Source organism: Dromaius novaehollandiae, chromosome W (assembly GCF_036370855.1).
Source record: "Dromaius novaehollandiae isolate bDroNov1 chromosome W, bDroNov1.hap1, whole genome shotgun sequence".
In the NCBI taxonomy this organism is placed as follows: Eukaryota; Metazoa; Chordata; class Aves; order Casuariiformes; family Dromaiidae; genus Dromaius; species Dromaius novaehollandiae.
This window is the reverse complement of record NC_088130.1, coordinates 13,146,457-13,171,888: the sequence shown is the minus strand read 5'-3', so window position 1 is coordinate 13,171,888 and position 25,432 is coordinate 13,146,457. Positions and strand designations below refer to the sequence as shown.

Genomic DNA, 25,432 nt, shown 5'->3' with positions numbered 1-25,432 from the left:
TAAGGTCTATGATTTTCTTTTTCTCTGGAAGGTAAAGTCATTTTGTGGAGGATATACTCATGAGGAAATTGAATGTATGTTGTGAGAGAAGGGGACATAGAGCAAAAGAGAACAGAGTACACAGCAGATGTAAAGAGAAAATACTGTGGAGATGAGAGAAATTTCAGGGAAAGTAGATAAGCAGATTAGATAATTATGTAAGAGCTACTCTATTTTTCGTAGTCTATAATTATAGGATCCTCGCCAACATAAAATAAAATTTTTACAGTTGTGTCCTTATTATGAATGGAGCTCCTACTTTCATAGTTGTTTTCTATTCTAGCTTTGACATCAGCTGGTTCTCTCAGTTTGCTTTTATGACATTACAAAAAAAGAAGTGTTTGAAGACAACTGGCACACATTTATGGTGAGGGCAAGTTACAGCAGTGTCTTTAGGGACAGTGTCAATTAAGTACAGATCGAAGTCTTTAAATTGGAGGTGCAAATTTTACATGATATAATTAGCTCAGCCACTAGCTCTGGGTTTGAACCAGGAGCCTTGATGGTCAGAGCGAGAGAGAATATCAATCCGTTCTGGCCTTAAAAAATCTATGTTACTGTGAAATGTTTGTAATTGAGTGAGTGCTTCTAGTCAGCTTCAGTGACTGCTGAACTACTGCACTGGACAGCTTTTTACACTCTGAGGTGGGCTTTCACAGTTAAACCAACAGTAAGTTTTCAAAATCCCACCCTTATTATCTGTCCAAGAAGTGAAAATCATTTCTCTGTTAATATTCGGTATTAAGTTGACCTTATATATTTGGGCATGGGCAGCAATTCTATCTGAATGTTCATTAACGTGACCACCTTTTAAATTATTTTATTTCTGAAATTCTGACTGAGTGACTAGACTTGCATTCAATTTTATTTGCTCACATCAGAAGGTCTATATTAGTACAAAATATGCATCAGTGTACTCTCTGGGGGTTTTTCAAAACAATGGCTTTTTCTATACTTTGCTACAGCTCTCTTTGAAGTAGGCTTAGAAGCACTTTAGTAGCTTATTTGCCCTAGAAAAATTTGTATTCCAAGTGGAAATGACAGTTCCTCAGATTAGCTTCTTTATTTTGAATCTGCTTTTATTAACTGAAGAATTACATTTATTGCAATGTACCTCTGTCGAATAACATTCCAAAAATAGTCACCATTTATTCTGGACAATCTCATTTTAGACTGTCACAGTTCTGCACAGAATCATGCATATCTTGGCAGGCAAAAACAAACAAATCCAGAAAACTACTGGAAGAAAAAATATAAAAGAAAAACTAATATTTGGTCATGTTTTCAAACTTGTGTGTTGAGAATTAAGTGTTTAAACCTATGTTTTGCATCTTAGATGAAAATCAGGGAACTTGTGAGTACTCAGTACCTTTAAAAAAATCAGAACCAATCATTTAGATACCATAATACAGATATAGACTATGTTTTCTAGAGTCTTGTTTTCATAACTGGCTCTTTGGAGCCTAAGTCCAAATGAGTTGCAGTGAAAGACCTCGTGTATTTATACTGCTTAAAATCTAAGAACTAATATTGTTATAACAGTGGCTGCTTTATTATGAACGTATATTGGCACAGTTTAGGATATCTGTAAATTTGTTTTGGATTAAAGGAGCTTATTTAACCGTTATCCTGGCATCATTAGGTTGATAGATTGGCATTATTCTTGTATATATGAAAAATCGGCACAAACTGGCCTAAAGTGTCTTAAACTCCTCAGTTATTTCTTACTCTTGAAGGTTTTGGTCAACAATTATTATTAGTCATTCTTTCCCTGTATCATCTGCTTCTTTGCTTGGGCAGATGTTTGAATACTATGGGATCTGCAGAAAGCAAATAAAGGCTTTAAAAATAGAAGAACAAACTTTCCTATTCTTTGCCTTCCAGCTTCCACAAAAGGGAGATGCTTCATTGGAGGAGGTTTCTCCTCAGCATTTTAAGGAATGTCCTTTGCCATGAACCAAACCCCACTTCCATATTTGTTCTCTATTAGCACCTACATTTTTCTGAGAAGGAGACCCCCCCCCCCCCCAAGGAATGCTTAAGGATTAGTTACATATTCATGACAAAAAAGAGAAAAAAAAATATTTCTCACATTATTTGAGAAGCAATTAATAGGGCTGGTGAGGATTTTTTTGTCTAAATATTATTTATCAGAAAATGTTAATTTGTCAAAGCAAACCTTTTGTAAGGAAAGGTTTAATTTTCACTAAATTACCCATTTTAAAAAAGTGAATAAGAAATTTAAAATTGTTGGAGCATTTTGTTTAAGCATTTTCAAGACCTAACAACCCCCTTAATCTTCTGATTCAAAACCACTTTCTTGTCCAAATGTAGACCAATTATAATAAAATAAATAATAAATAAATAAAATAATAAAATGATTATTTTTTTAAAGAGTAAGTATTGAAACTAAATGCTTTGGATTTTCCTGAGGGAGTTTCTTTTTTTTTTCTTTGGTACAGGATGGGAAAGGCAATTTCTACTCAGCTCTAGTGACTGCTTTGTAAAAAAGTTAATCTTTTCCTTCATCCTTTTGTTCTGAAATGTGTGAATCAGCAATTAATTTTAGAACACAGTCGCGGAACTAGTTGCTTTGTAGAAAATACCTTCTGTTGAAACCAGACTTAAATGCTCATTGCTGAAATGGCTCTCTTAATCGAGGGCCACCGCAAAATTAGATCAGCTCTAACTTCTGGTTTACATCCCTGCAACTAGAAGATGCATTTCAAGTAGCCTCCGATTATTCTCTGAAGACCCGCGAACGAGGACAAGCCTCTGGAGATCCCTGCTCCCGTTGTAGTGTGCAGGCGGGGGGACATCAGTCCCCGCCGGGCTCCAGTCCCATGGGTGACACCATGCTGAGACCTTCGCAGGTCTGGTGGGGGGGAAAGGAGGGAGGCGAAGGCGAGGAGATGCGTGAAATGGTGCCCTATGGAAACCAGCATCACCTCCCCCCAGCCCCTAATCATAAAGGTGTCAGGCTGCGAGCAAAGGACATGGCAGCCCGTGCTGGAGCCCCGCATTTTCCATTTTCACAGAAAAATGCCCTCCTTCAGAAGAGCGTGCTGGCCCTCTGCTTTTTCCTCCCGCTGGTTTGCAGGGTTTGTGAGTGCTGTTGTTGCACCCTTTCTGTGGGAGATGATATTTTGTGGACATTTCCTCTCGAAACCGGCTACCTATGCCGGTCCAAAATTAGCTGAAGAGCTCTCAGCTGGTAATGGCCATCAGTCATTTCTTACCATAATGAGATTTAGAGAAAGAGGGTTAAGCTATTAAGACATTTTCTGGATTAGAAAATGGTGCAAAAGATAAAACTCATGGGGCCACAGCTTCAGCTGCTGCAAGTTGGAAAAGCTCCAGGGAAAGCTATACCAATTTATAGCCGAGGGTCTGCTTTGGAGGATTGTGTCCCTTTCTGGGCCTTCTCCAAGTTGGATTTTGCACAGATATGAAAGCAAGGGAAAGATTGAAAAAGCTGTGCTACTGTGTTTGGCTCTTGAATGCTAATCTTATTCTCCTTCTTCGTATACTCCACATTTTACATAAAGGTTTGTGCTATAAAATAGGAAGGGCTCTTAGCAGCCATGCAGTTTATATCTACTAACAAAGTCTATTAAATTACTGTGTAATCAGAGAATAGTACACAAGGACCCAGAAAAGTGCTAACAGCAGCCTCAGTTTAGAGGTATACCACAAGCCAATTAGAAAACTATCAAAACAAACAAAATAGTGTTATGAAAAAGGTGGCAGTGAAATGTCAAGCTTATGGTTTTTAAAGGACTCCCAATTAAATACAGACTATAAAGAGATCCAGAAGCAGTTTTTAGTTTTTCTAAATAATCCAAGGAGCAATCTCTTCTTCATGGGTCAGGGACAGAATATAGTACAATGATTTTTAAATATCTTTCTTTAGTGCCATTTGTTTTATTACAAAACTGAGGTTATCCGTCAAAACAGATCAAATAAAAACAGAATATTCTGTAAGTATACAAAAAACAATGATTCATAAGGTGCCTTTGTGAGATGGAGGAAATTTCTCCTCTTTGGACGTTGTCTTTATACGCCAGCATATCTGTATTTCAGTTCTTTTACTGTGAACATCCTGGCAGTCCCCAAGGGCAGCGTGGCAGTCCCTGAGGCCAACCGCGTATTAAATAACACTATAATTTGCCCATTATTACTGCTGAACTGCTTTTCAAGTGAGCCCCTGCCTGGCAACAGTTGTTTTGCCGTCGGTTTTTAGCCGATCTTTTCAAGACTTGGAGAAGTCCTGGATGATCAATATTAATACGACATTTCTTTTTAATGAGTTTTTAGATCTTGGAGACTGAAACCTTCCTGAACTGTTACTGAAAAATGTGAGCAATCCACTTGAATCCTATTCATTAGCAACAACCTCTGAGAGCTGTAATTCATCCTCTCCCTGCAATGCTGAAGTGCTCGAAGTACCGTACACCTAGCACTTTGGAAGCTGTAACTCCACACCTACTATTAATAATTAACTCAGTCTTCTCCAGGACAATAATGCCTGGCCCCATGCAACATTTATTAGTTCCTTGTGTCGGTAATTCAATTAATAAGGTTTCTCTGAAGCTTCTTTAAATTCACAGTTAGCTAACGGGGTACACTTTGGCCTATCTTGTGATATAGATAATTTACCTATAACACATGATACCAGTGATTACAAAGCTTGGTTTTGTCTCTCTGTGTTGTTTTTGACACGTCCCCATGTTAGCTAACTTGCGTGACTTCCAAGCAGGTGTGCGTGGTTTTTGGTTGTTGTTGAGGTGTCTAAAATAGGACTCGTGGTTTGAGACTACTTTTTATTGCTTCATCTTTCCCCCTGCCTCCATATTTTATTTTAGTGCAGAAGAAACGGGGGAAAGGACAAAGTTTGGTAAAAGTCTGCAGAGATGTACAAATAGAGGTCTTTTAGTTTAGACATCAAGGTAGAAAACTGAATCAAGTGACATACTGGATTACATTTAACAAAAAAGAGCACGTGTCACAGACATGGAAAGGCCACTGCAAGCCTGTTCTGCAAGCCAATACTGCTGTGTTGTTGCTGAACTTTTAAAGCCAGGAAGCTTAAGCAGAAGTGGGGGAAAGTTTTCCTTAACCTACAAATCAGAGGAGTCAGGAGCAGCCCAGTGGGACTAACATGGTAGAGAGGGGAGAAAGGACGAGGGAGGGAAGGAAAACACATTCTGTTTCATGGCTCCAGTATCATCTGGTAGTAACGCTTTCCATATTACTGCCTTGCACATAACTGCAACACACATTCTCTGCCTCATTACCCATAGGCCCTCTTTCAAGCTCTGCGTCTGCAATAAATTTGCTTTTCATATATTTCATTAAAACTCCAGTGGGAGTATTTCATAGAATAAAATTGTTACTGAGATTTGCATTTAACTACCAATTAAATAGGAACTGTAAATTACTCATGCAAATATTCATGGCTACAGCTAATGGATAGGCTGCTGTGGGGCACATAACTCCTCTGTACGCCTGTATGTGGTGGGGTTTTCTTATGAGACTTAGTCTCTTTAAATGAGACTTAGCCTCATACCCTCTGGTATGAAAACGCTCTTTAAAATGTCTGGTAAAGAGAAATCCACCACACGCAAAAAAGGGTAAGACATGCTTGTAACTTTTTTGACACATAAAAGGGACTTTAACTTTTCTCCATTTTACAAAATAATTACACATTTCTTTCAACTGCATAATAATGTCACACAGCATGTGCTATGTTTTACTTCCTTTATGAAGATTTTGGCTATTACTTCATAGAAATGGACAATACTAATACCCGTAGTTTGTTATGTTTGTTTGAAATACCTCAAAACTGGAGGGGACTAGTTTTGGCAAAGAGGGAATGGAGGGAGAGAGGAGAACTTAGCCACTGGCAAAGTGAAAACAAGGGAAACATTCAGGAAAGTCAGTAATATTAACCCTGGAGATCTGGATCAAACAGCAAGGTTTTGGTCCGTCTTGAAAGCCTGAGGACAGCGAAGGAGCTTGTATACTACTAACACTCTAAAGATTGTTTTAAATATACCCTTGATAGAGAGGCCAGAAGATAGAGAGGGATAAGAAATAATATTTTTTTGTGTAGAAAAACATAACAAGATATTGCACACAAGTGAACATAGGACTTGGATTCAGAGTTGAAAATAAATTTTTTAATGGCTCTTATTGGGGAAAGTTCCTTCTTGTTCTGGCTTAGCTTAATTTTATAGCAGAATATACTTATTTGAGGCTACAGATGCAAAATGTGTTCTTAAACATTGTGGAGGATTCGTTATGTGCTAAGGGTTGCTTTAACATTATCCTCTTGAATTTCTAACACTGCTTCGGTTTAAAAAAAAATTTGAAAATCTTGATAGTCTGCAGCAAACCTATGTGCAATCAGTGACTGGAAGAACAGTTTTTCTATGGTTCTGTAGGTTTTTATTTCAGTAATTTTTCATGAACCTATTCCAGTACTTGAATCACTTAGTGACAGAAGTGGTTGGTAGACGATTTTCCTCTTACTTCTTAAGTCAAAAATATGATATGATTATTTGGGGGATTGGTACAAGCCCAGTTTATTCTGGCTGCTTTTATGGTGCTGCTCCACCACTGACTACTGGGTTCATGAGGAAGCTGCCATCTGCTGTTAGGACAGCCTTATATCTCTCCAGACACTGCAAGATTTTAAACCTTGAGGACATGGATTTAAATGGGACTCTTGAACACTGGTTTCCTGAAGTTGGAAGAATCCATTTTCTCTAACTTATTTGAGAAGGCTTGAATTTAAGAGGAGAATTTTTTGAGAACCAAAATGAAAGGATGAGGTGTTAGTGCTGAGCCAGGAAATCTCTGAAGTACTCAGAGGACTGTCTCAAAGGAAAAAGCTAAGGGCTCGGTCAGTGTCAAGCAAAAGCATAGAAAGATCAGCCTCCAAGATCCAGAAGACACATGTGATCTGGAAGAACAAAATTCAGAATAAGACATCTAAAGCCTCAATAGACACTGACTTGGTTCCTGAAGAACACTTTGAAGGAGCAAAGTGATGGGATATGTGGTGGGAGGGGAGGGGGAGAGGGTCTTTTATTTTTCCATCTGAATGTGTGTGCCTTGTGCCACACAAAAATAAAGAATGACTGGCTTGAGATCCATGTTGTAGTGTGTACCTCTTCGCTTCTGCCAGCCTGTGTCCCAAAGAAGACGACTAGGGCTCAGATGGTGGCAAAGGCACACCGACCGCCGGGGGGGGGGGGGGGGGGTGAGAAGAGCCGTCTCTCAAGCTGGTGCCTCGCTGGCATGGTGAAGGTGTGAGCTACAGAAGGTGACGGAGCAGCTCTGTGCTCGGAGGGCTCCCGGAGAAAGAACGGTGGATTCAGCGGCTTTATATTGCGTCATCTTGGGAATGTCATGTCATTTTTAGGTTTTGCAGTTTGACACAATCTTTTCGCTTCTTCATGTGACTTAAATCTGTGGGATGCAGCTATAAGCATGATAATTAATTTCTCTCAATGAACTTCTCTGCATAGCTTCTAGAAAGATGTGCATCACAATTAACTTTTCTAATGCTCTACTTTTCCCCAAGCGCTTAGTGTGATAACTAATAATATAATACACAATACTTTGCAATAGTCTCACTTGATGGTAAAGTAGTTATTCACTGATGCATACAGTGAGGGCTAAGAAATCTTGCTTTATTTTGCAGTGCTTTAGATCCGCACATGTGGCCTTTAAGGTGTATTTTCTCCATAGAGAGACAATGGAATGGAGGAAATATTAGTACATTCTTGATCTCATCTGTTTATTGTTTTAATCCGTGGACATCGTGCATTTTAAAACTAATTTAAAAATCTCCCTTTCATATTTGTATCACTAGGGTATTATTTCATTTCTGTATCTTTATAAGGTAAAAATTAATATTTTGGGGACCACTGAAGCTACACATATAAGAAATGATTGAGAATGGTACAGATAAAGATGATTTATGCCAAAATTCTGAAGGACTGAATTAAAACTAGTCTTGAGAAGGGTAGACATGGGGAACCAGGGCCATGAGTGTCTACACCTCTCCAGAAAAAAAAGAAAATAAATTTCTGTTAGGTAGATGGACAAGAACCAGTGGCCCAAAGGATGAATAACAGTTTATAAGTGACGCAAATGGACAGTAGTTGGACTTTTAATGAAAGACACTGAAACTACAAATATTAGATAACATTAACTGGATGTCAGCAAATACATTTGGATTAGAGCAGTGACTCAAGTTGCTTTTTCTGTTTGCACTACATATGATTAGTCTTCTGTGAAATACAACCTCTCAGAGCTTTTTTCCTGCATATTGCTAAGGAACAGTGTTATACAAAAATCTGTGATGGGGGAGGGATTAGGACACACCAAAAAATTACATTACAGTGGTAGAGACAATATTTTGTTTACCATCACATCATCTGTATCTCTCTTTTGCCCTCGTTTCCCAGGGAAGCCCAGCTTTTTGTTGAAAGGTTTGAAGGTGCACTTGGGAAAGGAAAAGGAAAAAAGTTCTACGTGTACAAAGTGATGATGACCAAGGTAAACATATTATTTCATTAACTTCATGTAATGCAGACAGAGAGCTTGTTGTAGATATTGCCATATGTCCACGTCTTTCCAAATAAAGTTCCCTATTTTATTTGCGTTTTAACCCTTTTTCCATTGCTGTCCTGTGACAGAATTTCCAATGCAAACACACAGTTTGATTGAGACTTATCATCTAGACAAAAGTCAACTTTTTTTGTGAGTTTAATTTCATACGGGTGTACATTGGCTTTCCTCTGTGAACTGGATCCAAAGCCCAGTGTTTTCCTTGAGCCAGCCCACTGTGAAAGATCAGAAAGTGCCTTTTCCCTCCCACCAGAAATGCCCTCAGCATCTCCCTTGAGCCAATACTCCAGGGCTATGTCGGCCCAGCCCGACACAGGGCTCTGCAGAGGCATAATGGAAGGGCCAAGCAGTGGCTGCTGAGCACCTAGTGTCCACACTACAGGTGTCCTGGCAGGTTTTACCTTGGGCCAAGTCTGGTGTGGTCCCATGGACCGCCCGGTAGCAGCTGATGTGGATTAGTGCACTCCTAGAGCGCATCTTTTGGCTTAGTTTTCTTCTCTGACACCACTCCACAGTGCAAAGCAAAGCAAAGTGTGGTAAGCTGGGATTCATTTCTAAAGCATGCTGCTGCTCCAAACTCAAATGCTATGCAGAAACACCCTAAGAATAATATTTGGCAGGACTATTTGCTATGGCCAGGTTTACCCTTAGTTTAACTGGCTTTTCTGCAGGCAACTGTCACATTTTTGTGACTACACATTTTTGTGGAGTCACATTTAATTAGCATTAATGTTCACAAAAAATAATTAGGCTTTCAAACTCAGCTGCACACAAGAAGCTCAATTATAAAAGTTATACTTATCCAATAGATAAAATACTGGTTCAAGTAGTTGCAATTAAATAACACAGCTTGAGCTCCAGATCTGAATTTTGAATAGCAAAGGAGAGAACAAATTAAATTCTCAGAAACAATTCTCAAAAATGAATGATATGAAAGGAAGGGATTATTTAATCATTCTTCTTGTGGAAGAAATAGGGGCTTCAAATGAAGCCAGTAGGAGCCACATTCAAAACCAACAAAAGGAGATGGTTCTTCACAAACTAGCGCTTTTGCTGCAGTGCTCTTTGCCAAAGGATACTGTGGATGATTAAGGGGTTACATTGGCTCAAGGGGTAACAGGGAAAGTTCATGACAGGAAAATCCATCAAAGGTTTTGAAATATATAATAACCCCATCTGGCTTAGGAGCTGAGAGCTGAAGAAGACTGGCACCTGGGAGGGTGCTAAGAAGGATTACAAGCACTTACCCTCTTCTCCAGGTACCCACTTTTGACTGCTGTTAGATAAGGGATAGACAGAGCTCTGGCCTGAGCCAGCCTCATCACTTTTTCAATTTCAAAGAAGAAATAGTTAAAACACATTTTTTTTCCAGGCATTTCCCAGGCAGAGCTAGCAGTATTTTTGCTACGGTAGAAAACATCAGTTACAGGTAACTCCTTCCATTTCCCATGACGATCTAAGACAGTGACCAGGGATGGGCGTGCAGATGCTGAGATGATTGCATTTTTTTTTCTCTGTGATCCTTTCAGAAATGGATGAAATTTCAAAGAGATTTTGAGAATTTTAAGACAGCCTGCATACCCTGGGAAATGAAAATTAAGGAGATCGAAAGTAAGTACTTGTAGAAAGTAATAAAGAATAGTACCTAGTATCGTATCCCTGATGTATGTGAGAATTTTAAATTTCTTTTTTATATTTCAGAAATACCTGTCTGTATCAAGTGTAAAGTATAAAAAGTTATGAATATTTCTTCTTCCATTAATATTTATTGAGCTTGATATTACAGCTATTTGAAAATATATTTGGGACTGTGTTAGTCACAGATAATAATCCCTAATACACAGATAACATCAGAAGCCAGTACTGAAATTAAATCTGGAAAATTGCTATTGCAATGCAGCTATTTTCTACCTTCATTTTATTTTGTCTTATATAATTATTTCTGTGACTTTTTTCATCATTTTCAGCCTTATGTAAGAGACTCTTTAGGCATTATTTCTCTAATTTCCAACAACATTATACAACACAGAGGAAAAAATCACAATCTTGGATGTCCCCATATATTAGGCATAAATGTAAACAAAACATTGTAGTTAGTACTACGGCAATGTTTGAGAGTGTTTCTTTGACACAAGTCAGCTTTATGTTCCACTTCCAGTAACAGATATAATCTCCAGCCCTCTCTTTAGAGGAAACTTGGCTTGACTTCATGGGTACCTTAGCAAAGCTCTGCCACTGATGAGCTTCAGCTGAGAGTGCAATAGAGACTGACTTAGTCCTTTTGGATGTGAGTTGCATCAAAATGCAATGACCAGAACAACAGAAGAACAAGAAAATAATGAATTTTGAATTTTATGGAGTTTTGGACTGCAAAAGAACCCTTGAGGAGGACTTATATAAAGCCTCCAAACATATGGTCTACAGACTGCTGAGCAGATTATCTACTTGTTTAGGGTGGAGTTTAGAAGAAGCTGCTGCATATATGTAGATAAAATCAAACCCAGCAGCAAGATGCATGTGGTCTCTTACTGGTCTGGACATGTAATAGACACCTTGAGGATTTATGAGAGTGATGTTTCTGTTAGTTTCTGTAAACAAGTAGTCCTGGCACAAGCTGTCCTGCTAGTAATAACTTTTAACAGCCACATTTTGCTCCCTATAAAATATGAGTTATTTTTCTAGTCTTATGTCTATATCTATTTATTCTTTCTCTTACAATGAGCAACATTTTTGCTGTCACCTGGAAGCTCCCAAAATCACACTAAGATATTACCTTTTAGTAAGCTGATGAGGTGAACTCTGTTCTTCTGTTATATTTTGTTCCATATGCTCAGCTCACTGCTTAGGTGAGTTGCAATTGCTTTTGCTTGCAGAAACAATCCTGCGCTTTGAATATTAGTAATTTCAGAAGTGCAATTAGACTACAATTTGGTCCAAAACTCTAAAGTCTAGAACAAATTTTGATTACAAACAGCTCCGAAATAATGCTGAGGAAAATATTTTTAAGTCACAACTTGTTTGACTTTGGTTAGTCTAAGCAGTAACTCTCACCATGTATCTCATATGTAATACTAAGCGCAAGATCCTCTTGACTGGGAGAGTATCCCAAGTCCTGGAAAAAGAAAAGTGGTTTAGATATTAAAAAAAGGAGAAGCAAGAGAGATTGAAGAGGAAGAAAGAGAATAGAAGAGAATAGGATCTGCTGAGGCACAGAGACCAGACAAATACTGCTTCAACATTTTATAAAAACCTAATTGTCATCTGAGTTTATACGTAGATAGAACATGTACCATATCAGTCATACTCTGTCACGTCAGTAATAGGCCAGGAGTTATCCTGTATTTTTTGGCATTTAACAAAGTGTATTGTCTGAGTAAAGGATTATACTGCCTTCTCAAAATTTCCGGTTAGCAGAGTCAGTATGAGATCATTTGTAAAACCATTTTCATATCAAGCTCTGATCGAAATCTCCAGATTTGAGCAGAGATCAAATACAGACCATGTTGGAGAAGCTTCAAGCATCAAGCTGATACGTATGAACTCCAGGAAATGTCCTTAACAACTGCTGTCTTTAGAGGCGCAGCTGTGTTGAAAGAAGACACAGAAGCAGCTCTGCAAGGGGAGGTGTGTTTCCAGAAGCTACGGACTGAGCCAGGACCAGGAGGCTTGGACTCACCTTTGACTCCTAGGTCACTGCGCCAACCACTTCTTCTTTTGGGCCTCAATGGAGCCACTTGTACGATGACAGTGACACTGCTGACTTAAGCACCTGACATCAGACAAGGAACAGGATATGCATGATGCTGTTTATAAAGAATATGGTAGTAAAATATTTTTGGTTACTTAAAATTCCCTTTACACATGAGGTGTTAAATGTGGCTTAAAGGACAATTTAGAGAATCTTGTTGCTGGTGCCGGCAGCACCTCACTTGTAACCACTCTGTTCTGCCGTCTACCCGAAAGACTCAAGAAAGGTCGAAGAAAATGGTTGGACACCGGTATCATTATCTAAAAGACAGATATTGTGGTTAGAGAGAATTATGTTTGCGGTGAGTGCTTAGTCGTGTTAGTTCCCACAAATTGTAGTCTCATGTGGCAAAATAGGGCAATGTAAAGGCCCTTGGAGCGCTGTCTGCATCACAGCTCGTTTCAAGAGGAGCTAGAACAGTGAAACAAGCAGAAAATATCAGATTGTGACAGGTCAAGTAGGCTGTTTGGACCACTCCTGGAAACCCATTTGTGAGAGGGAGCAGGAATGAGGCAGGGCGTTTGCATCACCTGATGGCTAGTAATGCTTTATTTTCTATGTCTGGAGATAGAAGGGAATAATAAATTCTGATGATTCATGTTTTTCTTCTTAATTCCTCTGATTCTATAGTTTTTAATTCCTTTGATTCCGTAGCTTTTGTACTATGTATTAAGAATAGGCAAAGACTTCTCAAGAAAGTTAGGCAAGATTTTCAGAAGGAAAACAAAAATGTCTTTAGTTAGGAAAATGTGATTTTATTTCTTGATAACCAAAAATATAAAATATATTTTCTCGGTCCTTTTTTGGGTTATTTAAAGTCCTCAGCCAATTGAGGACTTTAATTTTCTTGATCTTCCTGGATTATTTAAAATTAAGAAAACTTGATATCAAAGAAAAAGTTCCATTTAAATCTGCTATCTCATAATTAAGTATGAGATGCCCCAAACATCTGTGAAACATAGCCAGTCTGAAACAAAGGCTTGAAAATCACTGGCATATATAACGAATGCTCAGTCTGTACAGGTTATACAAAGAAACTGAAGTTGCACAAGGAGAGTTTGTTTAGCTGGTAACATCACTGCTTTTTTGATAATCTCTAAATTATATACAAGAAAAAGCAAAGATTGGCCTTTCTGCCTAGTATGTAATTATTCATTGAATATCTTTAAAGGGAGACAGAATGATTTCTAGGTGAGTGATTGGAGTCTTCTGCTTTTTTTCAAACATCCTGTCAAAGTTTAAAATTAGGTATTGTATTGCATATGCAGAAATTTTAAGCAATGGTCCCCAGTGGTCCCTGGTTATTCATGCGACAGTAGACTTGGTAGTAAGGAGGAACTGGATTTAAAGGAGATTGCAAGTCCTCCTTTAAGAGGAATTGGGAATCTTTTGTTTTCAGAAGGAGTTTTCAATTATTTCACAAATGTATATTACAGCAGCCAGTCGCAAACAGACCTGTAGTGTAGTTATCACACAGTAAATCTACCTTTCAAAAAACTAATAAGGTGGGAGACAACCCCTGAACAGAATACCAATCCTCTGCTCTTTTGACAGCCTGCCAACACACGAACATAACAAAATTCACTGGCTCAGTTTTCTGCCACAGAGCTCGGTCTGTATGGCTGCCTTCCATGTTACTGTGCCCCTTGGCATGTTTAAACTGGTTTGCGTCTTCCGTGATAATTTTGTCCACTAAGACACGTGTGTACACACGGATTTGGTGTACTTCAACAGGCAGCTGAACACATTACAAAGGAAATGTTCCTAGGTAGGATCTGCTCCTTCCAACAGAAGGACCATGGCATTAAAATTGCATGAGCAACCCTTTCAGACCAAAGAAACTAGAAGTAAAACTTGTATATAATCCTCAATTATCACTTTTGATACTGTGCTATGAGCTGTTTTCTTTCAGCATAAAGGCAGCTGCTAAGCACTGAAGTGTAAGTAGTATCAGGATATATAACAGGTCATGTCGATAACCTTAGAAGGGAGAAAAATTTTATGAAACTTCTCTTTGAGTCCTACATGATCCCATTAATAGAAAGTGTAAGGTGCAGGTTTGTGAATGGAATGAAAGACTGACACTTATATGCAACTACTCTATCTAATGAAACTCTCTGGTTAAATGTGTGTGCAAAGGGATTGTTTATGCTCAGCAAACCCTCACAGCTCTTAGCTTCCACCCAATTACTTCTCAGCATAAGCCATGTCTGAGCTCTTACATGATGATTTTCATTTGCTCATCTAAAAGCTGAGCTGCTTATAAAAAAATCCCAACCAAATATGGCAGTATCTCTTTATAGTAGAAAATGATGCAAGTAAATGAAATTTTCTATCCACTTAGAACAGCTAATGTTTATCCTTTAGTCCTTCTGAAAATTGTATCTGGACACAGACCAAACATGACTAGTTTCAGTCCAAAAGGAAACCATTTTGCAGCACTAACAGTCTCTGCCATATATATTAATATTAGCATAGGAATATGATGATAACTACATTTGAAATCTAGAAGATCAACAGAGCAAAGGAGATCAAGTCATTTTTGATAAAATGACACAGATCTGACTGTCATCTTTGTGATGCAGGTCAGAAGTTAACACGTAATAGAAGCTCTTGGTTAGCAACTTGATGCTAGAGCATCTAACGCGCTAGTGTTGTTAGATGTTGGTCCATTCTCAAAATTAGCCTGGGTTGTAGGGAGGTTGCAAATGATGTAATTGAAGGTCTCCTATAGTAGTAAAACATCAACTGGGTACTTCTGGGGAAGATTCTCCTGACTTAGAAAGATATACTGTACTGGTAAAACAATGTTAGAAGTTATAAAAAGATTCCTGTCACACAAGCAAAAGAGGGTAGGTAGCTGTGCCACCCTACCATTGCCAACTCATGTTGGAAGGCCAGCAAATTCAAGCCTAAACAAAAAGGTATTTTAGCTATACCGCAACAAGGGCTATGGGTTTTTTAGTCCCAATTAATATCTTTAGTGAACAACTACAGATTCACTCCTTTCAGACAAACGTTGCTAGGATAGCTGGAGCACAGGGCTAATCCTAACTGATAACATATCAGCAGAAAACTTATAGGAAAAAAATAACACTGTAATAAACACACTTTATGAAAACAACAGAATGACCTCACACACTCTGTGTCAACAGAAATAGCTACAGCTTTAGGTAAAAAAGGTCCAGTGAAGAATGTGTTGAACTGTAGCAGGTAACACACTCAGGTGTGTCACAGCCTGGCAGTGCTACTGAACTGAAAGCTTCCCTTGACCATTGCTTATATGCTAGAAAGATCAGGGAAGACAGTACTTCACATTAAGCAGCTTTGCAGTTGTGGTCAGAGCTCTCTGTACCTGGATTTGTGCCCATTCTGCATGGAAACTCCCAAGGTGAGGGAGACAAGGTTTATCCTTTTTTTTTTTTTTTTTTTTGGCCATAGTTTTGTCTGGATGGGGAGTTAAAACAGACTTCAGGAAGATACTTTTAATAAAAAAGGGGCTTCTTTAAGATGAGTCGGGGTAATCTGCGAAGGAGACCAAAACTGTGTAAATCTAAGAATTCCTGTCTGCTTTGAAGAAACAAGTCAGGTTCTTATTTCAAGGCCACTTGTAGATACCCAGGAAACACCCTGACCACAGTAAGTCAGATAATTCAACAATTACATCACTGTGCTTTAGGCAGGCTAAAAAAAGCTTCTTATAGGAGGAATAAATCTTAATCATTGCTCTGGCATGAGAAGACACACCCTTGTCATGGTCGTTTCATACTGTAACCCAAACTGCAGAGTCACATTAATCACACATTTAAACTTTACACAAGATTCATTTCTGGTAGGCTTATGGACAAGAAACAGGGGGATTGCTCATGTTTAGATCATCTTCTATACTGTAATCCTTGAAAGAGTTCTCCTTTTTGTGATTATTGTGCAGCAATATCATCTGCTAATAATAAATCAGATAATGAAGAAGTAAAGAGATTAATAAAAAGAATAGAAAAAGTACTACTATATCTAATCCCTAACAGACAAACTTTCCTCTTTAGCTCTTCCTACTTTCATAATATTCCCTTCTGTAACTAATGCCCTTTTTATCACAGCCCCCTTCAACTGCGACTGACTCTTCCAGGCCACCACTTTTTTCTTACAGAATAGACATTTAGTAATGTCTGTGCACCAGAATTTTATGGGAAGTGCACATTGCTGTTTTGGGACAGTGAGCCTCCTTATTCCACAGGTGGCATTTGGACTGTGCATCTCAATGTATAGCAAGGCTGTGGATGCTGCACCAGCAACCTGGGAAGGATGGCTGATGCCTACTTTAAAATATTAGACTTTCATTCATTGCTTGAACATCCTGCACTTCGAAGTGGATTCAAACATCTGGTGAGACTGGGACTACTGTTGTTGACAGCTGGCACAGGCTGCATGTACCATTTTCCACATTCCCTGCTGTCCCCTGTTTGGATCTGCCCATTCTGGAGGGGTGCATCCATAGCTAAATTATCTTCATCCCCAGCTGAGCCTTCCTCTTACAAGAGGCTGCTGTTCCTGCCTCATTGGTGAAGAGGAATTAAGGCCAATATCAGACTGTGCACTGTGACTTGCAATAACTATACTGATACACGTAATTCCAATGCAGTGCCTTCATACAGATGTTCCAGGTGGATGCATAACAGTGAGTTCATCAGGATGGCATTTTTTTGTACTATAACTAGATTCATGAAAGGAAGCTATTTCTGACAGGAGGGAATATTAGGATTAACCCAAAACAAAACACACAGCAGGGAAGGTCCTACGGCATCAAAGGTTGCTTGCTGCCAGAAACCTTCTCGACTCCCACATTTAATTTGTTTGAATCCATGGCATCTCAAAATGCTGTCGCTGGGTTGTGATGGGATAACTGACATAGCACAGCCAGTCTGACTGACTCAAAGTCTCTTGCCTTAGACTGGTGCCCAGATTCCCCAGTAGGCAGACAACTGCTAAGATTGTCCTCTTCTTCATGGAGAATTTCAAAATTATTTTCATTCTGAACTGTGAATCAAGCAGCTTTTGAAATACTGAAATCCTTGACAAAATGGCTTGCTTCTCCCTTTGCACAGGTCTCATAAATGCCTCTTTTAAATGGATGTCTGCTTATGCTGTGGGGTTATACCAGTTTAAGTATATTAAGTTTTCTACTGATTTTGTTAGTATGATAAAAAGTGCATAGCTAAACCCCAGATGGCACCAGCTGTGTTAACTGCATATTACAAAAGGAAAAAATCTGTTACAGGGCTTTGCAAAACAGCGTGGATGCACCAATCTAAATTCCTATGCACGGAGAGATTCACTTCTCGTTATTTGCCATCAGAGTGTGTCAGTCTCCTTCACTAGACTGTGTGTGTGAGAAAACTTGTGAAAAGGTCAGTTTTTACATGTGAATGGCTGGTAACAGAAATGAAATCTGGTGTTTTCCTAATTCTGACAGCCAGATGAACAAGACCATCAGCTATTCTATATTCAGCAGAAGCCGTGCTGCGGCAAGCTGGCGTTGAATTCAAACCGTTACTTCTATTTGGCCTCACTTGCAGAGATATTGGTCAAATCAGGCTGTTATTACCCAGTGATTCCTCTGCAGCCTCCTCCTCCCTGCTCAGTGCTGCCCCAAGGGTGTAGTCCAAGGCTCATCTGTGCACTTGGTTTGATGGGATTGCCTCTGCACCTGGGTGCAGCTGGAGTACCTCAGTAGCAATGCAAGAGAAAGAAAGGGTATGCAACACTCGCAGATCTTTTTTTCTTCTCCAGTGAACAACTCCAGTTACCACACCAGTAACTGGGTTAGACAAGCACCTGTAAGTACTCTGTGCCTTTGGAAAGACTGTTCCCGTTGGCTGATTTTGTGCTTCTTCCCATTAAAACTGGGCTGGTACTTCTTAACATGTCAAGAATGCTCCTGATGCACATCAGAAAAAAGGAAAAATGAAAAAGGGGTGATTCTCTTTAAATCCTGCTGCTAGAGGATTTTGTATAAGTAAACATGACAGTATTTTACATGACTACAAATAGTATGTCTAAATAATACTTATGCTTTTTTGTTTCTGTTTTTTATTTTTTGTCATGTCATTGTTTGTTAGCATGCAATCTGGAAAAATGGTATAAGGTTATAGTAATAAAGAAAATGAAAAGTGTCCCTGATTTTATTTATTTTAAACAAACTTTGAGCAACTTTACCTTAAAGTAAAGAAACACAAATGGACTGACCCATCTGCCTTTTTTTCACATCTTGTGTTTTCATAGGTCACTTTGGCTCATCAGTAGCTTCTTATTTCATATTCTTACGCTGGATGTACGGAATAAACATGATTCTCTTTGGACTGACCTTTGGACTTGTAATGGTGCCCGAGGTGGGAATGCTTTAAATTGTCATTGAGAATTGTTATATGAATTTCTGTCTTTGCTGTAAGATTTCATAGACTGGACTATCAACGAATTTTGTAGCGTCTTTATGCATTAAGAGCTATAAAGTTGTACAAAGGCTGTAAAGGTGTATTTTCTTCATGGACAGTTGAATCCAGAGAAGTCTCTTGAAATAGGCATGACAGAAAAATATCTGCAAGTAAAATATCTTCCCAAAATGACTTCACATGGCCCGGGATGGAGCCAGTGTTGTGTTTTTGTCTGTGGAGAACCAAGGAGAGGGACTGAGACTAAGCAGCAGCTGAGTATATCTTGCTATAATGTACATTATGAAGATATATTCCAAGCCTGTTAGGCAGCATGGGTGCTTTTCATCAGCCTTAAAGTGCTCATATTGATAAGGCATGAGAGAGGCCCCTTGTATTTTGAGCTGTTTGCTTCACTGTTAAAAACGCTGCCCACAAGCTGTAATTCAAGCAAAAATCACTTTTGTGCAATGTAATATTTATCTAGTACCTTTGGGCCACTACAGTGTCTTCCTAAAAAGAGGATTTGTATGGAGTTAAAAGTGTAGTGCCATCTCCCTGATTTCACCATTTCATATCCTCTTTCTTTATCTCCTAGTGAGCAGATGTGAAAAGGTCAGACAGGACTTTCCAACCATTTCCTAGTACTGCATTTTAACAGCTTTATCTTCCACTGAAACAAAAAACTGAGAAAATGCCCAACTGTTTCCAGGGTGAGGCCTTGCAAGGGCCCAGTGCGGACATATACTGGGCAAGCATCTCACCAGCAAGAGGGAGACTTTCAGCATCCTGACTGTCATCATCCAGAACCTAAATCCGTAGCATCTGCCCATACAGTTCTTTTAACAAAGCAGCAAAATCGATAACGGGAAAAAAATGAATCCATTTGTCTGTAAGACAAGCTCACTCCTCAGAGGAGCTCGGACCTCTTTGTTGCCTCTGAATGCAAGAGGCACATCCATTGATCCTAGCGGAACACCACTTTAAATTAAAAAACCTTACCATGACTGCATACTTTTAGTATAGTTCCAATTATTAATGTGAGGAGGGATGGAAAGAAGCAGAGAAGTAGGTCATACTCACTAAACAGTTAAGGAGCACAAAATAAGTCTTCCTAATAACTGTCAGATCTGTATTCCTTCCCTTTATTGGTATTTTGCTTTAAAGCGTAAATTTCTCTCATTCCTTGGTTCCAGGCTTTGATGGGAAAGCCATATGGCTCTTTACCTAGAAAAACTGTCCCAAGAGCTGAAGAAGCAAGTGCTATGAACTTTGCTACTCTCTGGGATTTTAGTGTAAGTGCATATTCTTGCAATACTGCATATTCACAATACTCTTTGTTTATTGTCGGCTTTTGCATCATTATTTAATATTCAGAGATTTAGTATGAAATATTTGAGGAGAAAATTGAAATAGAAATAATTTACCTAATTTTTTCATGAATTCTGAGGATATATGTTCCCACAGGTAAAACATATCCTATTGAAGTCTAGTGTCCACATGCATATTTTAGTATCTTTAGCAATAAAAAGATGTATGGGGAAAAGTCTCTAGGCTAGATTCACATCTCTGGTTGCCATCCATTCCTTACAGGTGAAAGTGGCCCTCTGTGTTGATATGAGTTAAGGTTCCAAATCCAAGGAAGCAGTATGAATTAGAAAAAAGAAGAAAAACAAAACAAAACGAAACGAAATGAAACATGCTCTGTAGGTCTTTTTTTTAAAACAAAGAATATTGTTTTTAGCTTTTCTCAGTCTTGTAGAATATGCAGCTATTTTAGCTGTGTTGAGACACATTTTTTAATTCTTTACTGTTGCTGTGATGCCCATTCTACCCTGAGGAACTACACCTCCTGTACCTTCTTAATGGTACTTTCCTAAGTATGTCACACTACATTTACTCTGTGAAAACATATTTTTATCTAATTTTGCACATGGCATGTCTCTGTGGTTGGTCTCTTTATACAAAGATGATACAATTTTGTATAAAGCCAGCTGATGATAAAATTGGTGTTACAGTGCCTTCGTTAGAAGGCTGTTAGAGTTTTTTATGGCCTGCAGTTGATGTCATCAAAAAGTGCTCTTCACATCTAGTTACAATTTTCCTTCAGATTAGTAGGAGGAGCATCCATTTAGCTGTGTGATTTCTCCCTCAGTCTGCTGCACTCTTTCCTTTCTATAAGGAGTACCAAGACTTTCAAAGAACTATGCATATACATATCTTTTAGCACTTGAGTTGTTTTAACAACAGCAGGCAAGGATATGTTGTTGGAAGCGGATCCATTTTGGGGACAAATAAACTCAGACACTGGTTCCTCCAGCTTACAGCTCAGCCGCTTCAGCTGTCAGCCGAAGGGCTCTTCTAAAAGCAGCCTCTCCGTTTGGATTTGTCGCCCGTGAGGTCCAACTCCACTGCGCTGGTGGAGGGAACGGCGCAGGCTCTACGTGAGCAACTCAGCGGGGGCAGAGGCAGATTTTCCTACCTCTCTTTTTTGCAATGTACAGAAAGCTCTTATCCCTCCTGAAAAAGCATAGAAAGGGTACAGTGGCTATGCCTGCCACTATTATTGACATTTTTGACTATGGTTAGGGTGTGTAGAGGTCCCTAATCTTGTGACATACAGATCTTTGACAAAAGCCCAGATAAGGTCCCTCTGTTTGTGGCTCAATACTCTTATGTGGAGCCTCAAATGACTCCAGATTTTCGTCCTTTATTTAGCTTTTCTTGGCTCTATTTTCCATCTTCAGCTATCAGCAGATGAGGAATCTGGTTGGAAGACTGCAGAATGGGGGAGAAAAATGAACTGGATATGCTAATTTTCTCATTTACAAGCAATTCTTTCAGGCTTACCTGTAAACCACTGAATTAAAAAAATAATATAACAAGTATAAAGTGGTATGTTTATCTGTCTTTTGACTGTAAATGTATACAAAGTGATCAGACAACTTCTGCTCTGTTTGGTCACATAAAATGGTGGGCCCTCTTTGCTTACAAAAGCATAGAAGGGCTCTTGGCCTTTCTAAAGAGCCATCTGATTAACATTTTGCAATGACTTACATAAAACAACATTGCATTTGGTTCATTGGGAGTTATATTTCAGTGACGGAAAGAACACATCTAGAGATGTGGCTGGGAAGTTAGATAATGATGATGTTATTTTAAAATGAGAAGTTAAAACATCAGGGAGATATTGGAGAAAAATTAATCATATGTTGTAGCAACAGAGCTTTTCTAAAGAGAGTAGAGAGGTGAAGAGGTTTATATGGCAAGTGGGAACAAAGTATTGAAAGAAATGGATTAGAGAAAAAAGAGATGAATGAAGACAGATGGCGGAAGGAGAGGGGAAGTTTATAATAACTGAGAAAAACAGGGTCTGACAGCTCTGAAGAAGAAAGTCTAGCAAATAACAGCAGCAGTTAACACAGGGAGCAAATGTGATGGCAATAAAAATGTAGAATAGGGCAGTGAAAGAGATGAATCCCCTGAAGTATTCAGATTCAAAAGGACTTTCTTGAGGCATGTCAGATTGACAAACATTCTCCAAAGGCAATGACATCTTTAATTAAACGGTGTAGGAAATATTATTGTTTATCCGATGGCAACTTTCGTATGCTACAAAGTAAGTTATAAGTGACTGAATACATATCACCAAACATCATTTCACATTCTAAAAATACTCAGCAATCTTCAAAATGGGGAACAAAAGATGAGCTCAAAATGTTCTTTGCTTTGTTGTCCCTAATATTGTACTCATTTTATTGACATGGAAAAGAGAAGTAGTTTTGGATTCATGCATATTCTCCTTGGAATTCAATTTTAACACTGTATATTCTACAGATCAGGCAATAATCCAAATCTAAAGGAATCAGAATCTCAAGGCTCATTATAATAATGTTTTTGACCAATATTATTATTTCACCCTTCTTTTATGTTAGACCGAGGAAGGAATGAAAGTGATCTTCCATGTATGCTTACCTTTACAAGCTAAAAATATTTCAAGTTTCATGGTGAAGTGCTGCAGGCAAAGGTCAGGAAACAACATACTGAATTACACACAGTAGAGGGATTATCTCCGACTTGACAGAGCACAGTGACTTAAAAGATATTTTAATACTTTGAGGGATCCAAAAGGCTCTCCAGAACTGCAATGGCTGCACAGAAAAGCAGGCTAACATGGAATTACAAGATGCTGTAATAAACATACAGATGCAAAAGGCAAAGTATTGCATCTGAGTGTGTCCCGATCAGTGTAGGTGTTCTACTAGTAATTAGTAATAAATGTGTTCTATAATAATATTTCCCTTAGGAGAGAAGCAAATGCCATTATCTGTTATAGCTATGCACATCTCTGAAAGTTAGTCTGATATGAATGAAAATGAGATATATTTATTATCAAATCAAGACATTTTGAATACTCCTGTTATTTATCATATATTAATATTTCATTTTCACCTTAACAAGAATTGCAAATGAGGTTTTGCAGATAACACCATGACTTGTTTCAGATATAGTAAGAGCTACAATAAATCAAATGCATGTCTTAGATAATGTACAAGGATGTTAGTCTAATGGCATTACAATCTAAAGGATTTATTTTAAGAAATACTAGCAGCAGAAGGGAAGCGAATTGCTGTTTCAACTCAGGAAAGCCTAAGCTTACTGTATTAGTGTCAAAATAATGCTCAATCTATCCACCAATTACATTTTCACTGAACTCTGCGTTTGACTCGAATTCATTATGTCCAGCCAGAGCTTTGCCACTGCTGCGCATGCGCTGAGCTGTCCTTGTAAAGGTTTCTGAATATGGTGTCCTTGCAGGGTGGTCAATTCTTGCTGTAACCTGAAGATTATCAGGAAGCTTTAACAATTTTGATTGCTTCTAGATCCCAGAACTTGACTATAGTTGACCATATGCAGTAAATTATTTTGAAAAATCAACAATCTGACCCAAAGAAAAGGTCATTCACATTAAGATTTTTTAAAAAGGGAATAAACTTTGAATTTCTGAAAAAGATGATACACTTACGTTGCACTTTTTATAGCTTTGGAGGACAGGCTTAAAAAATCCTGTGCATACATAATAATCATCCAATAAAATGCAGCTACCTGTTGAATAATGTATATCACCTGTGAACAGCAAACAGTATTTCTTGACAGACTAATGTGGGTAGAAAGTGTATGAGAATGTTATACCAAACATGACATGCAAGGAAATTTTACAAATGTGGAAAATAAATTACTAATCTGACATTTTTGTTGAAATTACTTTCATACTTTTCGTACTTTCACACTTCGTGAAACAAATTTTGTAAAACAAAGTGTTTTTGTCTTTACACCAAAAAGTATGTGGATGAAAAAGTTTTCTTTTCAACAAAAAGTATGTGGATAAAAAAGTTTTGACTCATTAAACTGTAGTGCCCAAGAAGAGTTTTAAAGACAAGAGAAAAAGACATTTGAAAATCAACATGAAATATTCAAAGTATTTTTAAAAACTTCAGAAAGAGAATTTTTCTATCCTTTGAAATTTATTATAGTGATGCTTATAACTGTTTCAAAAGCATGGAAATGCACATTTCAACTCGTTGCTATTGATACAATTTCTGTTTATCTGCATATTTAACAGACTGGTGATGTTACCTAATTTTTGTTGAATTTTCAGGGCTTTGCACAGTATTCTGTGCTCTTTTATGGTTATTACAATAACCAGAGGACAATTGGATGGCTAAAGTTCAGGATGCCTCTTTCCTATTTCCTTGTTGGAGTTGGGACTATTGGCTACAGCTTTATGATTGTCATTCGAACGTAAGTTCTGTTTGGCTCTGCAGTGAACGTGTTAAAAGAGAGATAATTCCAGTGTTGAATTACTGACTTTTTTTTTTTTTAAATGCATGGAATATGATAATTTTAAGAGCAGGACAAATGCAAGAGCGATAGGACTATAATGCAAGGAAAAGCTAGCTTATGTCAAAGTCTCATGAGATTCCTTAGGCCTATGTATATAGTTTTTCTTGCACCAGCAAGTATGTCACAGTCTTGTAGAAGTGGGAAAAATCTTTACTGAAATAATATAGCACATCCCTCCTGCAACTTAAATGTGTAAAATGAATACATAAAGTAAGGAAGTGAGCTGTCGGCCCATCTTTTCGTAGTACTCTCCATCTAGCAGAATGTCAGCTCACATCAAGGAAGTTCAGTTGTTCTTCCTTTAACGATACCTTATTGGAGTTAAATTCTTTTAAGAAGGAAGAAGACAGGAAAGGAAGAAACACATGGCAAATAATTCTATGTATAACTTTCAGGCAGCAGTAAATGATTCTCAGCAAGACTATAGCAGTTAGCTCATATTTGCACAGTGGTGTAGAAGAATTAATGCTACTGGTCATAGTAAAGGCTTAGTGTCCTGTGGCAGACAAAATAATCTCCAACAGTGCTTTCCTAAGGAAAACTATATTTAATATAATGTTAAAAACATAATATTAAAAACAGTAGGAAGCATATGGGTAAGTGAAACAGGGCTTCGGCAGTACAATTGGTGAGACGTTAGCCTTTTTGATCTTGCATTCTGGACTTGAATTTT

At 38.2% G+C, this 25,432-nt stretch overlaps 1 protein-coding gene across 1 annotated transcript in view; it reads left to right on the top strand.

Moving 5' to 3' along the window:
* The window catches only part of LOC112981841 (transmembrane channel-like protein 1), a 65,336-nt gene that overhangs the window by 13,359 nt on the left and 26,545 nt on the right, over window positions 1-25,432 (top strand). Inside the window, exons 5-9 of the mRNA XM_064500133.1 lie at window positions 8,520-8,610; window positions 10,212-10,293; window positions 18,710-18,816; window positions 20,052-20,150; window positions 24,515-24,657. Coding sequence (XP_064356203.1) covers window positions 8,520-8,610; window positions 10,212-10,293; window positions 18,710-18,816; window positions 20,052-20,150; window positions 24,515-24,657 — 522 coding nt within the window. The remainder of the gene's footprint in view (window positions 1-8,519; window positions 8,611-10,211; window positions 10,294-18,709; window positions 18,817-20,051; window positions 20,151-24,514; window positions 24,658-25,432) is intronic.